Raw genomic sequence first — 16885 nt, 5'->3', positions numbered from 1 at the left:
CAGCTATCGCCAGTGTCAACATGAGCGCACCCACATTAAGCGGTTTATCCCAGGCCCACCATTCGACGCCGGCTGTCCCCATCCATGAAATGAGATGACAATGGCTGGAAGAAGGCCAAAACCGTCTGCACTATAGGCCCTTACATTTTTGATGTCCACGATTTGGCAGGGACCACTCGGACTTGGGGCCCGCTCTTGGCAGGGGTCCCAAAAGCAGTTTGCGCTGTCCATTCCCTGCGGCAAGATGTATGCTTAAAGCTGGCCAAAACGTCTCACTGGAACGAGGGGGAAAACGATACGTTTTTCCAGCTTCAATCGAATGCAAATGAGTGGGGTTCGCGCCTGATTCGCCTCGTGGCATGTTCTGGGTTCACACCTCAGTCAGTCGATTCAATTGAAACGTTCAAAGCTAACAGGCTGCAAAACAGCCGGAAGCGCAACTCACTGGAGCCATTTTGGGTTTTCCCTCTTTCACTCTGTGTGTGTGTGTGTGTGTGCCTGCTACTGTGAAAGTTTTCCACGGAAAGAAAAAGAAAGCAAGACAGCAGCAAATCATTTGTAAACACTCGGTATGGGGCACGGGGCACGTCAATCGGAGGCAGAGTCAGAGCCACCAGGCGGCAGGGAAGCCAAAACACAAATCAAAAGATAAACGGTCTGCCAGAAAGACAAAGATGAAAAATTGTGTGCGTGTGTGCGGCCGGGGAGGAGGCACAAGCGGAGGAGCCAGTGGTCGACCCAGAGGACCCTGGACACCATGTTGCATAAATAAAGTGCGAATTTCCAAAAGCTCTGCAGACAAATGAGCGACCACTCAAGATGACAAGTGACCGTCCATGATCGAAGCCAACAGCAGCTGGAGCTGGAGCTGGACCTCCTCCCCCACCCATCTGTTAGTGTCAAACATATGGAGGAGCACTGGAACAGGCGGATTCGGGGGAGGGTGTCCGCCTGAGGGTTATGCCAATGAAGCTCTCGACAAAAACTTTGCAATATAAAATACAGCAAAGAAATTCCCCAATAGCAAATTGAAAAAAATTCCTTCGAAGCAAAAACTTTGCCATTCCATTCCCGTTGCGTCTTTTCATACCCTTCCAAAGGATATTACGATTATCATCAAATGTTTGCTATGCCATGCTGAGATGAAGGGAGTTAAGACCCTAGAGAGTATATATTTCTATTCCTGATGAGAGGCGCAGAGGATATGGCCATGTTCTTCTGACTGTTTCCTCAGGCTGGGAAGACACAGACCCTTGTTTTTTCCACACAAACTAACTTGAAGCCGCTCAGATCGTATCACAATATATTTATGTACATGTATGGTCTTTTGTGTTAAGGCCTCGTACTCGTAGCGGCCATAAGGGTGATGGATATGGAAGGGTATCTGAAGATATTGTTCCTTCTCTCCTGCTCTTGTTTCTGATGGGCTGGGGTTGGTGTTGGGTTCAGCCGAAAACTTTGGGCTACGCTTTAAATGTCGATAAAAGTTTTTTGGTCGCTATGGTAATAATATTTAGCTCCCACCACCAACTCCTCCTCCCCCGCCAACGACAGTAACAAGTCCTGGGGCGCTGGCTCGCTTAATCTGTTGGATTGCTATTTTCAATAATGATTATTAGCCGCATCTAGCACGGAGATGGAATCTGTGCCTACTCTCAAGGGGAGCACGAGTCAGAGCGGACTGTTTATTGAAATATTCAGCATATTTAGCATGGCCTCCGAGGAGAAAACTTAATTAAATACATTAAAAGCTGATTAATAACAAAATGAAAATCAAACATCAGGCTGCCGAAGGGCAAAAATTTTCCTCATTAATATTAACAACTTCATTTAAGCCTGCAACATCCTCCACTTCCGCCCCGCCTGTATCCGCCAAAATGTCCACCGTCTGGACCGATTATTTTTGCAATTATGCAAAGTAGCTGCTAGTCGGACATTGTTGATGCTGCCGCTCCCCCCCGCCGTCGATGCGTTCACAAAGTTTGATATTAATAAATTTTTAATCAAAAGCCTCGGCCTGGCGTCAACTTGTGTGAAGTGGTTGCGGTCGGGCCACGGCTCTGTGTCCGTATGTCAGGTGCCACACAGCCACACAAACTGGCCTGCGATGGCAGCCCCTTCAGGGGGCCTGCACCGTCACTCGCCAAAAATTAACCCGTTAAAGGACGGAAGGTCCCTCATCTGAAGTAAGGAATTCAATGGGAGTCCATGGCGCGGCTCATAGGTTTAGGAGCTTTCATTAGCTCATAGTTGTAAGGGAATACAAAAAATAAATACAAAATGCCTGAGCCCAAGATACTTCAGATTTGACATCTTCTTCTTTGGATCCCGCCGCATTCATATCTTTTTGATGTCGTATGTGTACCAATATAGTCAAAACTTGAACCAAAATCAGAACAGTCCAAGGTTAACTGACTTTCATTCAGTGTGTGCAGAGTACAGTAGAGACCCTTTTCCTCTCCGGCCGTGCCCCACCCCATCGATGATTCGGGTGGAAGGATGCCCCTCCATTCGTTTCACGTTTATTTGCATGAGAAAAGAAATCACGTCGCACACGTGGCCGACACACAAATCTTTGAGGCATGCCTCTGCCGGGGGTACATACCGCTGTACATAAACAATATTTCCACCATGCATACATATATGTATCTGTATGTACAATGTACATACTATACTTGTTAGAGAGTGTGTATGTGCCTTTAATGATTTCCAAATTTTGCGCATCTTTAAACATCCTTCTCGGGTTTCACTTTCCCTCAGGTCTTTTGAAGCACGGTTAAGTTGCATGAAGGGTTGTGTGCCCTTTATGGGGGCTCATCTCCATACCCCCTCCATCCACCTGGCTGCTGTAGTTTTGTGACTAATTGATTGAGGAGTGCCGAAAGTGGTATGCCACACCCTGACACCGTCGCACAGCCCCACTCTCGGCTGTAGGATGCAAGCTGCAACGGCAGCAGCATGCATAATGCAAGGAGGCGGAGATGAGTGCCGAGTGTTGCAGCTGCTGCATTACCTGCAACACGGCGGCAAGTGGCATCCAACAGGGGGCCAGGGGGCCAGGGGGCCGGGGAAGTAGTAGTCTGTGCAAAAAGCATGTCAAGCTCTGTGGCACATATAAAATTTATGCGAACCTCGCAAATGTTGTGGCGGAATGGGCTGACTACTGCATACACACACACACGAAAGAGGGACACACGCACAAGGCTCATAAATTTTTATTGTGTGGTAAAGATGTCCCCCCGCTCCACCATTCGCATCATCGCTAGACTGGTTCGTAAGGGAGTCCGGCCCAAGGCCCGAGTAAACAACAATCCATAGCACAGTTTCGGGCTCGTCAATAGCATACGAAGGATCCTGGATACGGGGTACGGGATTAAGAGTGTGCTGGGGGATGGGGAATGGGGGGGATGGATACACACAAAGTAATGAAGCAAAGTGCCTTCGCACGCCATTCAACGCGAAATCAACTGGTCCTTGAGTCCCTCCCAGGCCCGGAGTCCAGATTGCAGTTGTTGTTTCTGTTGCTGTTGCTGTTGCTGTTGCCGTTGCTGGTGCGACTGGCAAATAAATTCATTTCACTGTCTGGAAACGTCGGGCTTCGCATCGGCGGCTGACGTATGGACAGCGAGGACTACGTCGACGGATGCCTTGGCCTAGAGTTGGTGGTGCAGGAAGTGTTATTTAAATGCAGGATATTGTATGAGGAAATTTATTATCATTCCGCCCTGACATTAAAGAAAATATAGAGATATACGCATGCTCGTTTTCGCCTGGCACGTGGATGTATGCTGGTAGACAACGCTGCTCAAAAGTAATTAAAAGCCAACAATTCCGGACCATATATTTTATTACGGGACAAACAGCACACTCCGTTCTCCACTTGCCACTTGCCACAGCTCTGCATTCATTCTCTGCGCCACATCGGCTTAAAATTTATTAATTGCCCCAATAATCAAGCAATTAGTTATTTTCGGGCAAAGCTCAGATATTTTTCGAGATATTTACTCGAATTAGAATTCCCCAATTTTCCAAAATATCAACATTTGTTTACAGCTTTTACACGCTCTTTCCGTTTTGCGCATTCCACACTTTTGGGATTCAAAAACCCGTAAAATCGCAACTATTTTAATCGTCGCTTATCCAAAGGTCTGGCTAGAAATTTACCCTGACTCCAGTCATAGGTGTTCCTCAGTCCTCCCTCAAGCAGCCATTGCGAGGGCGTGCAATATGAATACAAAAATTGTTGGCTGCAAGGGAATTTATTTTTGCAGCTTACTCGTGCACAATGTTTATATTTGAATGTCATTCATTGTTATGCACGATGACATGCGAATGTCAGAGGAATTATTGTTTTTAATTTCTAGTGGAAAAAGTGAAAAAAGTGGAAAAAGCGGAAAAAAAGTGGCGAAAAGTAATATGAATAAAATTAGTTTTCTATTATTTGTATAGAAAATCCCTTTGACAGAGTATCCCCGGTTTCGACTAGCCCGCATTTCCGAGTTTCCTGTTGTTGGTTTTTACTTTTTCGAGGATAAAAAAATGCATTGGAACTTATCTATTTCACGCCAGCGTTTTCAAATAAACTGGAGTTTAAATATTTTTACATTTCAAATTCCGCTTTTATTCGGATTGGATGTGGAAGGCGGGAAAGTTTACAGGCGGTACAGTTTTGTTTCTCTGGTGAAAGCTGCGGTCTGAATAATTGAACAAAAGCTGCAGGCAATTGAATATTAATGAGCAATTAGAGAAGAGCCCTCGACTAATACTAATAGCTAGTATGTCCAGGCTAATTGCAATTCGAATTCCCAGAGCTGCGTATGGCTAATATTTATGGTACCCTCAGAGCTGAGCCATAAACTATTTAGAATGGAGGCAGAGAACGAGAAAAGGTGCCGACACAGACTCAGGCGATATAAATTATTTGCAGTAGGTTGATTGGAGAACCCATTGCCAGCCAGGCCAGCTCTACCGACTGCAATGGCAGTGCGAGCAGTATCGTAAAAAAGAGAGGGGATCCAAACTGAGAAGGCAAAGTGGAAAATGGGAAACAAAACAGGCAGGCAATGGAGCTGATGCTGTATACATAACAGCTGCAACCGCAAGCGGGAAGTGCGAGTGGCAGTGTGGGACTGTGCCATGAGACATGGAGCATGGACAGGCCGCATGAAGGCTGGTTGGCTGGCTGGCAGGCTGGCTGGCTGGCTGGCTGGCTGGCTGGCTGAAAGGCCGTCCAGGACGTGGAAACAAGGCGCAAACACTCGACTGCAAAGATAGAGAAAAATGGCGCATGAAATGAAGCGGAAGTGGTGCAAAAAGGAACCGACAACAACTCATACAGAACCGGGGCACAGACGGAGTGCGGGTTGGGGGGAACGGGCGAGTGTCTCCACCCAGCCAGCCACTTACAGAGCTGAACTAATATGTACATTAGTATCTTCAGAATGCATGTGAACCAACTGATAAATGTCTGGTCATGTCTGAATCTCTATAAATCTATGTGTGTGTGTGTGTGTGTAGTCCGTGTGTGCGGTGAATCAAATCGAGCGTCGCATGAAAAATTTATGTCATTTATTTTACTTTATTTTATTTTATTGTATTCCATTTCATTCACTTGCTCTACCATCCCCCCTCCCCCCACCCCATTTCGAACAGCAAACATCTGGCATTGGCAGGGGCAGAGGCAAACAATGTGACATCGCTTTGGCCTGCATTCGGAAAACTGCATTTTTATAGGCTACACACACAGAAACACGAGCACCCAAATAGGCACACTCATATGACGTGCATAACAATTGTGTGTCCTTTGGCATCAGAGGGAGAGATTGACAAGTTCCTTGGCAACCGCCGTGTGTCCAAAAAAGCGTCGGTTTATTCTGTCAGTCATAGAATACGGACAAGTATTAAACACGTAACTCCATCGATGGAGAACGCTTCGTTCTGCCCTCGGGTTTCAGCTATTCACTTGATTTATGACTCGGCAAAGGGCAAACAAGAACGAAAAGTAAAGAGTAGAGTGCGCCTGGTAACTATTTATCCCTGGCAGAAGGCGGCAAGAAAGGCAGCCACAACTATTGCATAGATAGGCAATTTTCGTAATTGCTGCGATGCGGATATAAATAGGACAGGGTGGGGGTAAAGGGAAGGAGTGGGCAGAGTGCGGTGAACCAAAGTTGATTTATAGCCCGGTGTGTACTGGTCGGCTGCTTCAAAGGACACACTGCATAAATATGCGATAAGCCCACCTCCCGACCATAAAAAGCGAGGGACATTCTCGCACACAGGCCACATAGACAGACTCACACAGATGCAGTTGGCATACAGTTGCATAATGTATGCGGCAGGCGAGGGCTGGACGAACCGCAACAAGTGCACTCAGCGAAGAAGGTGGAAGACTGGGCCAGAGAACCTTCCACGATAGTCAGGTGTATCTCTGTATCTGTGTGTGTGTGTGTGTGTATGTGTGTGTGCATTTAAGCGACATGTGTCGTCTTCACACTCAAATGCACTTCAAACGAGCCACGCTCACGTATCCCCACATGAACAGCCATTCGTGCTCTCCCCTGTGCCGTGGCCAGAGTTCCCTTGAACACTCACGGCTGGCATAAACTTCCGCATTAAATCGACTTTGAACTTGAAAATGTTAGTTACATGGTCACTCACAGACACAGACAGCACACAAGCATAAGCATGCACGATAGTGGCATTTGAAGGTTATTGTGCGGCGGTGTGGCGGTTGCACCTAATAATTTCGAGGCACGGCATGCGAACCGGTTGCCATTTCTAAAAACCCCCGCCTTGAGCTGTGGTGAGTCTTTTATGCACTTGTCCGAATTCCATTTCGGTTCGCATGAAAGTAATGCAAGTCCTCATTACACTAAGAGATGGCAACCGAAGGGGACAAGGACTGGCATTCATCCACTCGTAGATATAACTGACAAAAGCTTATCCAAGTGCCTGCTAATCAAGTGGTGGTGCAGTTGGAGTGCAGGGCTAAGCAGGGGTAAGCCGCATAAAGGGGAAAGCCCTACAAGTCGTCTTTGTGGCATTGTCTATCAGACTCGACTCGACTCTGCCGCAGCGCAGCGCAGCGCAGCATGTAAGGGAAGCATTTTAATGAGCTATGCCTTCAGTCACTATACTGGCTTTTCAGTTTCTGTTTCTGTTCTGTTATGTTAAGTTTTCCCAGGGCTCTCGGGAAAGCTCACTTGGGATTTTAAGCTGTGTAATTAGCAGTTCATGCATTAGGTTGCTGTGCAGCAACTTGTAAACAAATTCAATTGAAGACGAGATACGAGAAAATAAAACACCAGCAAGTCGCAGAGGCCAGACTCTTTTGGGTGAATATGGAAGAGATTAATATTGAAAAGTCGCATAAGAAAGGTGGCTTCACTAACCAAATGCTACCTCTGTTTTCAGCAAGATGCCCATCATCCACATATGATGCATAGTCTGGGGGGTCGTCCTAGGCCAAGCCAAATCTATCGCCATGTTGGCCAAGTCCCCCGTTTTGGCCTAGAGTGTGTTCGGAGACTATAAACTCAGCTGGCATTAAATATGCAACATTCTCGCTCGGGGTTTTATGGCGCCGCAATGTATACTATGCAAACGCACATGTATGCGTACTCGAAGTACGTGTGTGTGTGTGTGTGTGTGTGTGTGTGCGTATGCATGTAGTTCCATACGATGACACTTTACCAGGAGCTTGACAGTTCCCTCGCCTCGCTCTTGGGGTATTTTCTTTCGTTTGCTTTCATTTTTATGCGTTTTAAATTTATTTTGCTGAAAGGCAGAGCAAGTAGGAGACGAAAGCAGCCGCTGGCAATGGCGCCCGTCGCACGCACGCAAAACTTCCGCCCCACACATGTGGCAGAGTGTATGTGTGTGGCAGGCAGGCCGAGGCAGGACTGGCAGAGGAGAGAGAGAGAGAGAGGGGGAAACGAAAACAACGCTTTGCTTGCCTGCCAGTCTCCATTTTTATTTATCGTGCCAAGTGATTCTGTGTAATTGCAGAAATTGCGTTAAATTATTTAACAAGCGGAGGGGCTGACGGATGGAGCAGGGCGGAGGGGTAAGGGTAAGAGATGGAGAGGCAGCAGCAACATTTCAAATTCATTTACACTTTACGCACAATGCAAAGAGGAAATTGAATTCAATAAATTTTGTAGCCAAAAATGCCACAGACCTACAGGAAATTATTTTCCACCAAAAACAGGAGAATAAACAAAAACCGAGAAACGAATGAAAATTGAATTTCTATTTATAAATACATATTAGTTATCGGCCGGTGGGGAATTTATTGTCTAATTCAATTTTTATTGCAGTTTCAGGTTCGCCCGAAATGCCGCTGAACGAGGTGACGCACTGGGACGACCAAACGACCGACGACAATTGGTTATGCGGAATCCGGATGTGAAATTTACTTCAAGGATATGAAAATAGCACATCAAATGGCCCATAAACACACACGAAACCAAACGGAAGAGCTTAAATAAACCATACAACAGCACAGCCGAAAAAAAGAGAGTACAAAAACAACAGCAAAACAAAAGCAACACTGCCGGAACAACAGCAACAATAGCCACACAACAGCAACAGCAGCATCAAATCAGTAAGAGGAAGTCGAAACAGAACAGAACAGAACAAAAAAGAAAAGAACAGAGGGAAAGAAAAGCGAAAGCGAAAGCCAAAAGCCAAAATTGTAAATGCTCCGTGTAAACACTTGAAAGCTCGTTAGGATAATACATCCTGTGCCTGCCACCACACACACACACACGCACACACACAAATAAACGAGAAAGGGACATCGGTAGAGGGCACATAGGGCATCTCCTTGTGTCACCATGCGCCGCCAACAGTGTCTGAGTAGCCGCCATCAGGACAAGCAGCAGCACCTCAGCCAGTACTACCAGCACAGCCACAGCTGCACCCACACTCACAGAGCCACACAGCAGGTACAGGACGAGTGCCCTTTTCAGGCCGTTGCCATTGCATAGTCGCGCTTCCGTTTCCGTCTGCTCACTCGCTTGCCTCATTTCCGCTGCGGCTGCAATTAAGCCGAAAAGTATCAGCAAAATGGCGAGCGAGACCAAATTTAACGGTGGGTTATCACGAGAATCTCATCCAGCTTCAGCATCCTTTAAATTTCGCTCTATATCTGTCTGTATATTTCAGATGCACTCGACTACATTTACATAGCCAATACCATGAATGATAACGCCTATCTCATAGCGGAGCCCCAGCCCGATCTCCCCGATGACGACCACGATAAGGACGATGATGAAGAGGAGCAAGAGGCAGAGGATACGAACAATAACAAGCAGAGAAAGCATTACTATGGCTCTGGGCCTGAAAAGAGAAAACATTTCCGGAGCTCCCTAGCACTGAGTGCAACTACCACCGACCCTACCACCGGTCCTACCTCACCCCTGACCACAGCCGCCCTAGCCGCAGCGGCAGCGAGTGCCTCAGTGGCCGCCGCAGCAGCCAGGATCACAGCCAAGGCTGCCCACCGAGCTCTGACCACCGCAGGAGGATCGAGCAATGGCAAAGAGGTGGCGTTGGCGACGGCGACAGTGACAGCGACAGCGACGACGCTCCAGCTTATCGATCTGGACAACAATTATACGAATGTGGCCGTGGGCCTGGGGGCGATGCTGCTCAATGACACACTGCTTCTGGAGGGCAGCAACAACGACTCAATGCTGGGCATCTTCGGTGACATGGGGAATCGGAGCGGGCAACTGGATATGGCCAATGGCAGTGCGGGGATCAATGTGACGACCAGCGAAGTGGCAGAAGATGATTTCACGCATCTGCTGCGGATGGCAGTAACATCGGTGCTGCTTGGACTGATGATACTGGTCACAATCATTGGTGAGTACCCGGAGGAGTCTGGCATTCTCCTTAAGCCAAAGCCCAAACATAGACATAATTATTTCAGTCTCAGTCGTGGTCCCCGTCCCAGGCCCACCCCAAATAAATTCCTCGAATGCCAGTCTCAGGCACGCGCCGGGGCCTGTGACTGGGCCCCCTTAAAATCCGTGGGGACTAAGGCAAACAATTCAATAAGGAGGCAGCCGACTTGATTGCGGGGAGGCACAAGCAGATGGACAGGGGCAACGGAAGCCAGAAGCACTCGGCCCTGAGAGGAGCCTTGGCTTCAGTTGTAGATAATAAAATACGCGTAACTGATATTTATGATACTGGCAGAGCATTTTATATTATTTATTATTGCTGTTATAATGGCTCAGAGCAGAAGCGGCAGAAGCGGCAGAGGCATCAGCTCAGTCTCAGTTATTAATAAGGCGGCTCAATGAGGGGAGAATGATAGGATAGCCAGGGAATGAGAATTGGGTTGGTGGAGGGCGCATGGCGAATGGCGGATGCTTTTGTTGCCGGCTACATTCATTACACGCATTTAGCCATAAATCCGAAGGCAAACAAACAGACAGAAGGAGGGAGGCTTCCATCAAGGCAAGGACACGCCGCATTAAAGTTGACAGTCAATCAATCAATCAATCACAGCTCCCGCCCCCCCCCACACACACAAACATTTCCATGAGCGAAACTTTATGTTCACATTGTAAAATCGAAAGAAATGTACAACAAAAAATCAAACAGATACAAATTCAAACGGCGAACGGCAAACGGCGAACGGCGAACGGAAGTGGAGGTAACAGAGAGACACAAGAGCTTTCAGCTAAAATTGATTTCATTAATTTAAGTAGATTTCATGTCGTTTCATTTAAAACGGCGACACAGAAGTCAAGAGGAAAGTAAAAGTAACGAGCGCTGGAAAGTGTGCTGCGATGCGACTTCGTCCTCCCGGAGGCCATTTACTTGATTCGCATTCGCATTCGCCTCGCCTCGCATTTGTTTCTTCATTGCGATTTTCGTCTAATTTTTGTTTATTTAGTTCGGTCTCTTGTTCCTTCCCCCCAACTTCCTGTCGTACACTCGCCCTTTTCTCGTTTTGTCGTTGCATAGTTTTCCTTTTTTCCTTCTTTTCGCTCGACTCACTTTTGAACTTTTGCAGGTTTTGTCTCCGGCTCGAGCATTTAGCATTTAAAAAGAAAATGCTAATGAGTTTTAATGCTAATTTTAGCCAGATTGCTTGTCGGTTTCGGTCACTCCACACCGCACTCCAAGCGAAAAAAAAACGTTGAAAACAGCAGACCAAAGTCGCATAATGGCGGGGGGTTGCCCGAAGACTTTTAATGCGAATTGAATACACAAAAATGCGTCATGCGGCTGTCATCTGTTGTGGAATCCGCCCTCGCCTGCACTGGACTCACTCACACATGCAAACACACCTGGCAGGCATGAGGCTTGTGTGCTTGCCTCTACTTTGACACTCAAGTATCTAATTGCATGTGTCTTGGCCATGTCTGTCCGTGTCCATGTCCGCATCCGAGTATGTCTCCAGGCGGCATCTGTCCGTGGCGTGGCGTGGCGTGTGTGTGTGTGTGTGTGTGGTGGCACTCTGCCGGCGGCTGTCGGCGAATTCAATGCCACAAATTGCATGTCTCGCACCTCCACAGTGGCACACTGAAGGCTGCTTACAGTGCTTTCTTTTGCACCTTCAAGTGGGCCACAAGTAGTCGTGACAGCCAGTGGCGAAACAGGAAAAAAAAAACGAAGAAGAACCCAACTTGCAGACATCAAAGGTTGTCTTGTCTTCGGCCCCAGTCGCTCTCCCAACAGCCTCTCTCTCTCTCTCTCTCTCCCTCAAGTGGGTCTGTGATGGGGGTCTGGGGCTTTTGGCAAAGTTTACGACAGCGCGATTAGCTCATGTCGTTTATTTTGGCTTTTGTGAACTTTGTCTTTGTCTGCCAGCAGCTCAAGTGCAACCGAGGGGGCGGAGGTAGGGGGCCAGCGGCGGACAGACTGCATTGGAATTGTAGCAGTGCAATGCTGGGAGACAAGTTTAATAAGATTCTCATTTCATTTGGGCCGCGGCCTTCGGTGTCTCACTCAAAGAAGTTTGCCAATTTTCGAAAAACTTTATCTGTTCCGTTGCGGTTTTCGGTTTTTAGGGTTTCGTTTCGGTTCGGTTCGGTTCGGTTCAACCGAGTTTCAGTTTCAGTTCATTTGGGGGCCATCGAGTCATCGAGCTAGACTTGGGATGTAATTGAATTGAAAACTTTCGGTCTCAAGTCAATTTTCGCAATTAGGCCGCTGAAAGCCTCACACATGCTTTCTCCCTGGCAAAGTTGGATGCTCCATTTGATTGAGTTTTGCTTTGTACCATTTCAGGCAATGTGTTTGTTATAGCCGCCATCATATTGGAGCGAAATCTGCAGAACGTGGCCAATTATCTGGTGGCCTCGCTGGCCGTGGCCGATCTGTTTGTGGCCTGCCTGGTGATGCCCCTGGGAGCCGTGTACGAGGTAAGTAAGGTGCAGCACAAAGCAGTGGGGTATTTATTTAAGCACACAAAAAGTAGTTGAATGTTAGTTAGCCGGCCTCATCAGCAGCTCAATGATCAGAACCAATACGCTCGATAGCACTCCGCCCAGATAAAGCAGAAAACAATTCTTAAAAAATGCCAGGGGCAAGGGCTGAAATGGGCTCGTGTCCAGAGGCAGCTTCTTGATGCCCATCAGGTCGCGAAAGCTGTGGAAGCTGATTTGATTCCATCGGCGCAGAAAACCCGACTCAAAAATGCGTCTGTAGAATTGGGGAAAGGCAAACCTCAGAGGCGACTCCGTCGAGATGGGCAGGCGCAGCAGCCGCACCTTGGTGCAGAGCTCCCTCTTAGTCATGCGGAACTTGGGCACCTTCATGTTCTGCTGGTAGAGACTCAGGACTCGCCAGCTGGGACTACGCATCACGTAGGCATAGCTGTAGTTTAACTGGAGAAAGTGCTGGATCATTGTATCCGTGTCTACGAGCCGCAAGCGATCAGCTAGACACCTTGGCAGACGATTCTTGAAGAAGATCTGCGGCACAGTCGGATCGTCGGTCATAATTCGGAGGCCACTGGCTCGCATTGTAGCCACATTCGTGATGGCTGGCTCAAAAAAACCCGAGGTGAGACTTGTGGCCAGGAAGCTCTGGGTAACGCTGATAAAGATGACCATCCCGAGCAATGAATACACCTCAATGTATACCTCCGACAAACGCAGGTTAGCGAACACCCTGCCCGGCAGAGGAATTCCCAATCCCAGCCTCAAGCTGCTCAAAAGTGATCCCAGCAGTGACCGCCGGGGATTCGCCAGGTACTTGATGGCGGCATAGCAAATGATCGACAAGGCCATCACCATACGGATGGATGAATGGAACAGCTTCAGAGTGTAGTTGCTCAAGGGAACTGGAACTCGATTCGGCACCACCAGACAAATCCTCGAATCTGTCAACACCGGACTGGTCTCCGACAGGTTGGAATCGTCCACCAAATTAGCCACCACATCCACAATGCGACCGTCAGAGTGGTCCCCGATCTGATACGCGGAGCTCTGCCGCCCCTCGCTGGGCAGGATGTCCATGCTGGAATTCATGTAGGTCATGAACTCCCGCATTAAAATTCCCAAAGTGCCGCCAATAGAGATGTTTCCCCCCCCGGGCACATTGCTGTCTCCCGTTGAGTTGAGCTGGAAAAGACAACTGGATGAACAGCCAGAGGTGACTGTAGCTGCTCTCAGAACTTACCCAATACACATTTGGCATATCGTTGGTGACCTGCACGAGGAACCTGTGGTTTCTCTGTCTGAGAATATACTGAAAACTGTTGTCGCGGGTCGTCAGCTTCTGGATGGTCATAGTTTTGGAGAGGTAATAGTATGTCCACGCCTCGTACTTGTTCTCTCTCCTGAAGATCAGAATAGAGCGGACAAAGTGCCGGCGATAGCACATGGTGAAGAAGATTTGCATCTCTTCGTCCGTGAGATGCTGCAACTCCTCCTCATCCGTGGCTGGCCGATGGAAGAAGAGGAAAGTGGACCCTGTCCGACTGAGCAGAGTGTCATTGACGGAAGAAAGCGTGGGATCGCTCAGGCCAGTGAACAAAGTGATAACTATATTAGTAGCCTTCAGATAGTGACGGTTGAGGGGTCCCAAGTTCGATCCAACAACGTACAGGGGAGTGTTAAACTTCTCCATCAGGCGCTGCTGCAGCGAGGGCCTCAGATCCATGTGTCCCGTGAAGGTTATAAAGTTACGAATGCCCAAAAGACCCGCATATACACGGATTACTTCGAATAGTGTGCCGATATCCTCGTCCGCACTCTGCTTGGCCATTTCTCTGTGATGCTGCCACTTTTGTTGGCTGCTGGCCAAAAGGATGCCACCACTCCAGAGGCACAAACAGAGCCAGAGGATCCTCATGGTGGCTTTTTCTGACTGCGGCTGCTACTGTGTACTGGACCTCCGGCAGCCAGTTGACCCTTTATAAAGCTTTCCGGACTGAAGTCCGAGTCCGAGTCCCAGTCCCTCCCTGTGTTTGCTTTGCTATTAGAAGCCATTACGTTTTACATTCTGTGGTTTGCCACTCCAGCCCCCAAGCGTCAGTGTGTGGGTGGGAGCATCAAATTTAATAAGCCATCAGCTTTTATTGTCTATTTGACTAACCAACTTTATGGCCTCCTATCTCCCATCTCGTGTATACAGATCAGCCAGGGCTGGATACTCGGCCCGGAGCTGTGCGATATCTGGACCTCCTGCGATGTCCTCTGCTGCACTGCCTCCATTCTGCACTTGGTGGCCATTGCCGTGGATCGGTAAGTAATTACTTTGAGTCGCCACATACCCACCCGGCGTTTGATAAATTGACTCAAAAGTCTACTTGTAAGTGGCGTGTAAGACAAGCCTTAAGCTCTGCCGCTCCCTCACCCTCTCACCATCTCTCTCACTCCCTATCTCTCCGTGATATGCGCGTGTGTGTGTGCCCAAGTTAAGCGAATCAATCAATCAAGTTTTTAACATGTCAAATCTCTTTACAAATCCACTTGGCAACAAGAACGTAATGCACGCAAAAAAATAAAGCCTAAACCGAACCTAAAACAGCACAAAAATAACTTGTAACCATTTGAGCCGAAACAACTGGAAAATACCCTGTAGAAACACTCATAGGAATGATGGAGAGAGATGGAGAGAGAAAAGAGTGCATTTAAAAGTTATTTGGTTATTTTTGGAGCCTCAAAGGAAGTTTATTTGCCAGAATCGAAACTTTGGCAAGAAGTTCCCCAATAAATCGACACACCCAAACATACACATCAACCATTTCCTTCCGCTCCAACCGCACTCTGCTCTGATGGCTCTATCAATTTAAAATATATATACATATTCTCTGTGGTGGCATATGCCACAGATAGATGTACATATACTCGCATGCGAACATGGCTGGATGCATGCCATCAATCAATTTGTAGCAAACATTTCAATCAATCGATTAAAAAACAGAACGCAAAATGGCAAACAACAAATGGCAAGAGGGGCCTGTGTGTCTCTGTGTGTTTTTGTGTGGAGGAATAGAGAAAAACGAATTGCATTTCGGCATTTCGAGTATTCCCTGGAAAAAAGGGATACCGAAGAGAGAACGAGTCGACTCGCTGTCGATTCGAATGTCAATTTTATTGCCAAACATCCAGTGTCAGCTAATTTTCGTGCACTTGCCACCAATGACAATGGCAGGGGCCCAAGGCTGGAGGGGTGAGGAGATATGGTAGTCCCTGGCTGGCAGTTTTACGGCCACTTAGCTGCAAGAATGCTGCAATTTTCCAATCGTCCCGCACAGCGTATACGTAATGCCGTTTGAATGAGCCCATGCCACCGATAGAGCGAGCGGGAGGAGCGACCATAGGACCCATGACACTTTTCCCACAGTGTTTTTAATGAACAATCAAATGCAAGGCATGGCAGAGGCCGAGCCCGAGCCCGAGGCAGAAGCAGAAGCAGGGCCCAGGGTCCGTGGCCGCACTGTAATTTCCAAAATGTTTGCTGCACTTGAGCGGCTAATTTCATTTTATTGAGGACCCTATCGGTCGGACCCGCTCCGGGCTTAACCAGAACTGTTCCGTTCCGTTCCGCTCTGCTCTGCTCTGCTCTGCTCTGCTCTGTACTATGCTGTTTAAAATTCCCCCATGAGCTGAAATTATATGGCCGCATTAATTGGCTAAGCTGATGGTCAATGCGGGCCAATTATTTCGCGGTTTCAATTAGAGCGCAGCCGAAGCGACCGACGTGGCCATAAATAATGCAAATCGCTTTCTTTGCCCCGCCTCTGTGGCACGAGTGCAGAGGTGAGCTATGGCGTATACGCAATATTTCGGATATGGGCCTCATTAAAATTCTAACCGAATTTTTATTGGTTTTAACGACCAATGAACGCATTCCAAGTGAAATGTTTTTACGGTCAGATGTTTGGATGTGAATTTCATTTCGGCATGATATTAGTTTAAGCCTTTTGCTGTGGCATGCTTTTGATTGATCCGCAGAAATTTTGCGATATTTGCTCTATTGAAACGATTCTTTTTCTTTGGAAATTCCTCTGGCTGCTGTTAGCGGGAGGTCAGGTGGGTGGATGGATGGATAGATGGGTGGCCATCGCTGATGTCTTTGTGATGCGGCTGTCAATTGGCAAATTGAAATGCTGGCTCCGCAAATTGCCTGTCAATAAACAAAGCCAAGTGATGCCTAGATTTCACATGCATATCAATCAGCTGAAGCCCCGGCTTTCGGCTTGGCCATCGGCATCTCACAAATGCCATTTGCCTGTCAGCTGGACACCAAAAAGAAGACACGAGTCTTAGTTCACATTATGATTGTGCGGAGAAAGGGCGGGGCAGGGCAGCACTTCCATCTGCCATCTTCCATCTCCCATCTCCTAGGGAAAGTATGCAAATGACGGGGCATGACAGCAACGATGATTTGCCAGAGTGCCAAACAG

General features: G+C 47.8%; 1 protein-coding gene across 2 annotated transcripts in view; it reads left to right on the top strand.

Moving 5' to 3' along the window:
* The window catches only part of LOC108158732 (5-hydroxytryptamine receptor 2A), a 55145-nt gene that overhangs the window by 13723 nt on the left and 24537 nt on the right, over positions 1-16885 (top strand). For both annotated transcript variants that reach the window (XM_033391991.1, XM_017291336.2), the window contains exons 2-5: positions 8322-9097; positions 9172-9873; positions 12256-12389; positions 14608-14717. In XM_033391991.1, coding sequence (XP_033247882.1) covers positions 9073-9097; positions 9172-9873; positions 12256-12389; positions 14608-14717 — 971 coding nt within the window. In that variant the 5' untranslated portion in view covers positions 8322-9072. The remainder of the gene's footprint in view (positions 1-8321; positions 9098-9171; positions 9874-12255; positions 12390-14607; positions 14718-16885) is intronic.

The sequence above is a fragment of the Drosophila miranda genome, chromosome 3, assembly GCF_003369915.1.
Source record: "Drosophila miranda strain MSH22 chromosome 3, D.miranda_PacBio2.1, whole genome shotgun sequence".
Lineage (NCBI taxonomy): Eukaryota > Metazoa > Arthropoda > Insecta > Diptera > Drosophilidae > Drosophila > Drosophila miranda.
Note: the sequence above shows the minus strand (reverse complement) of the source record. Positions and strands in the feature narration are given on the sequence as shown.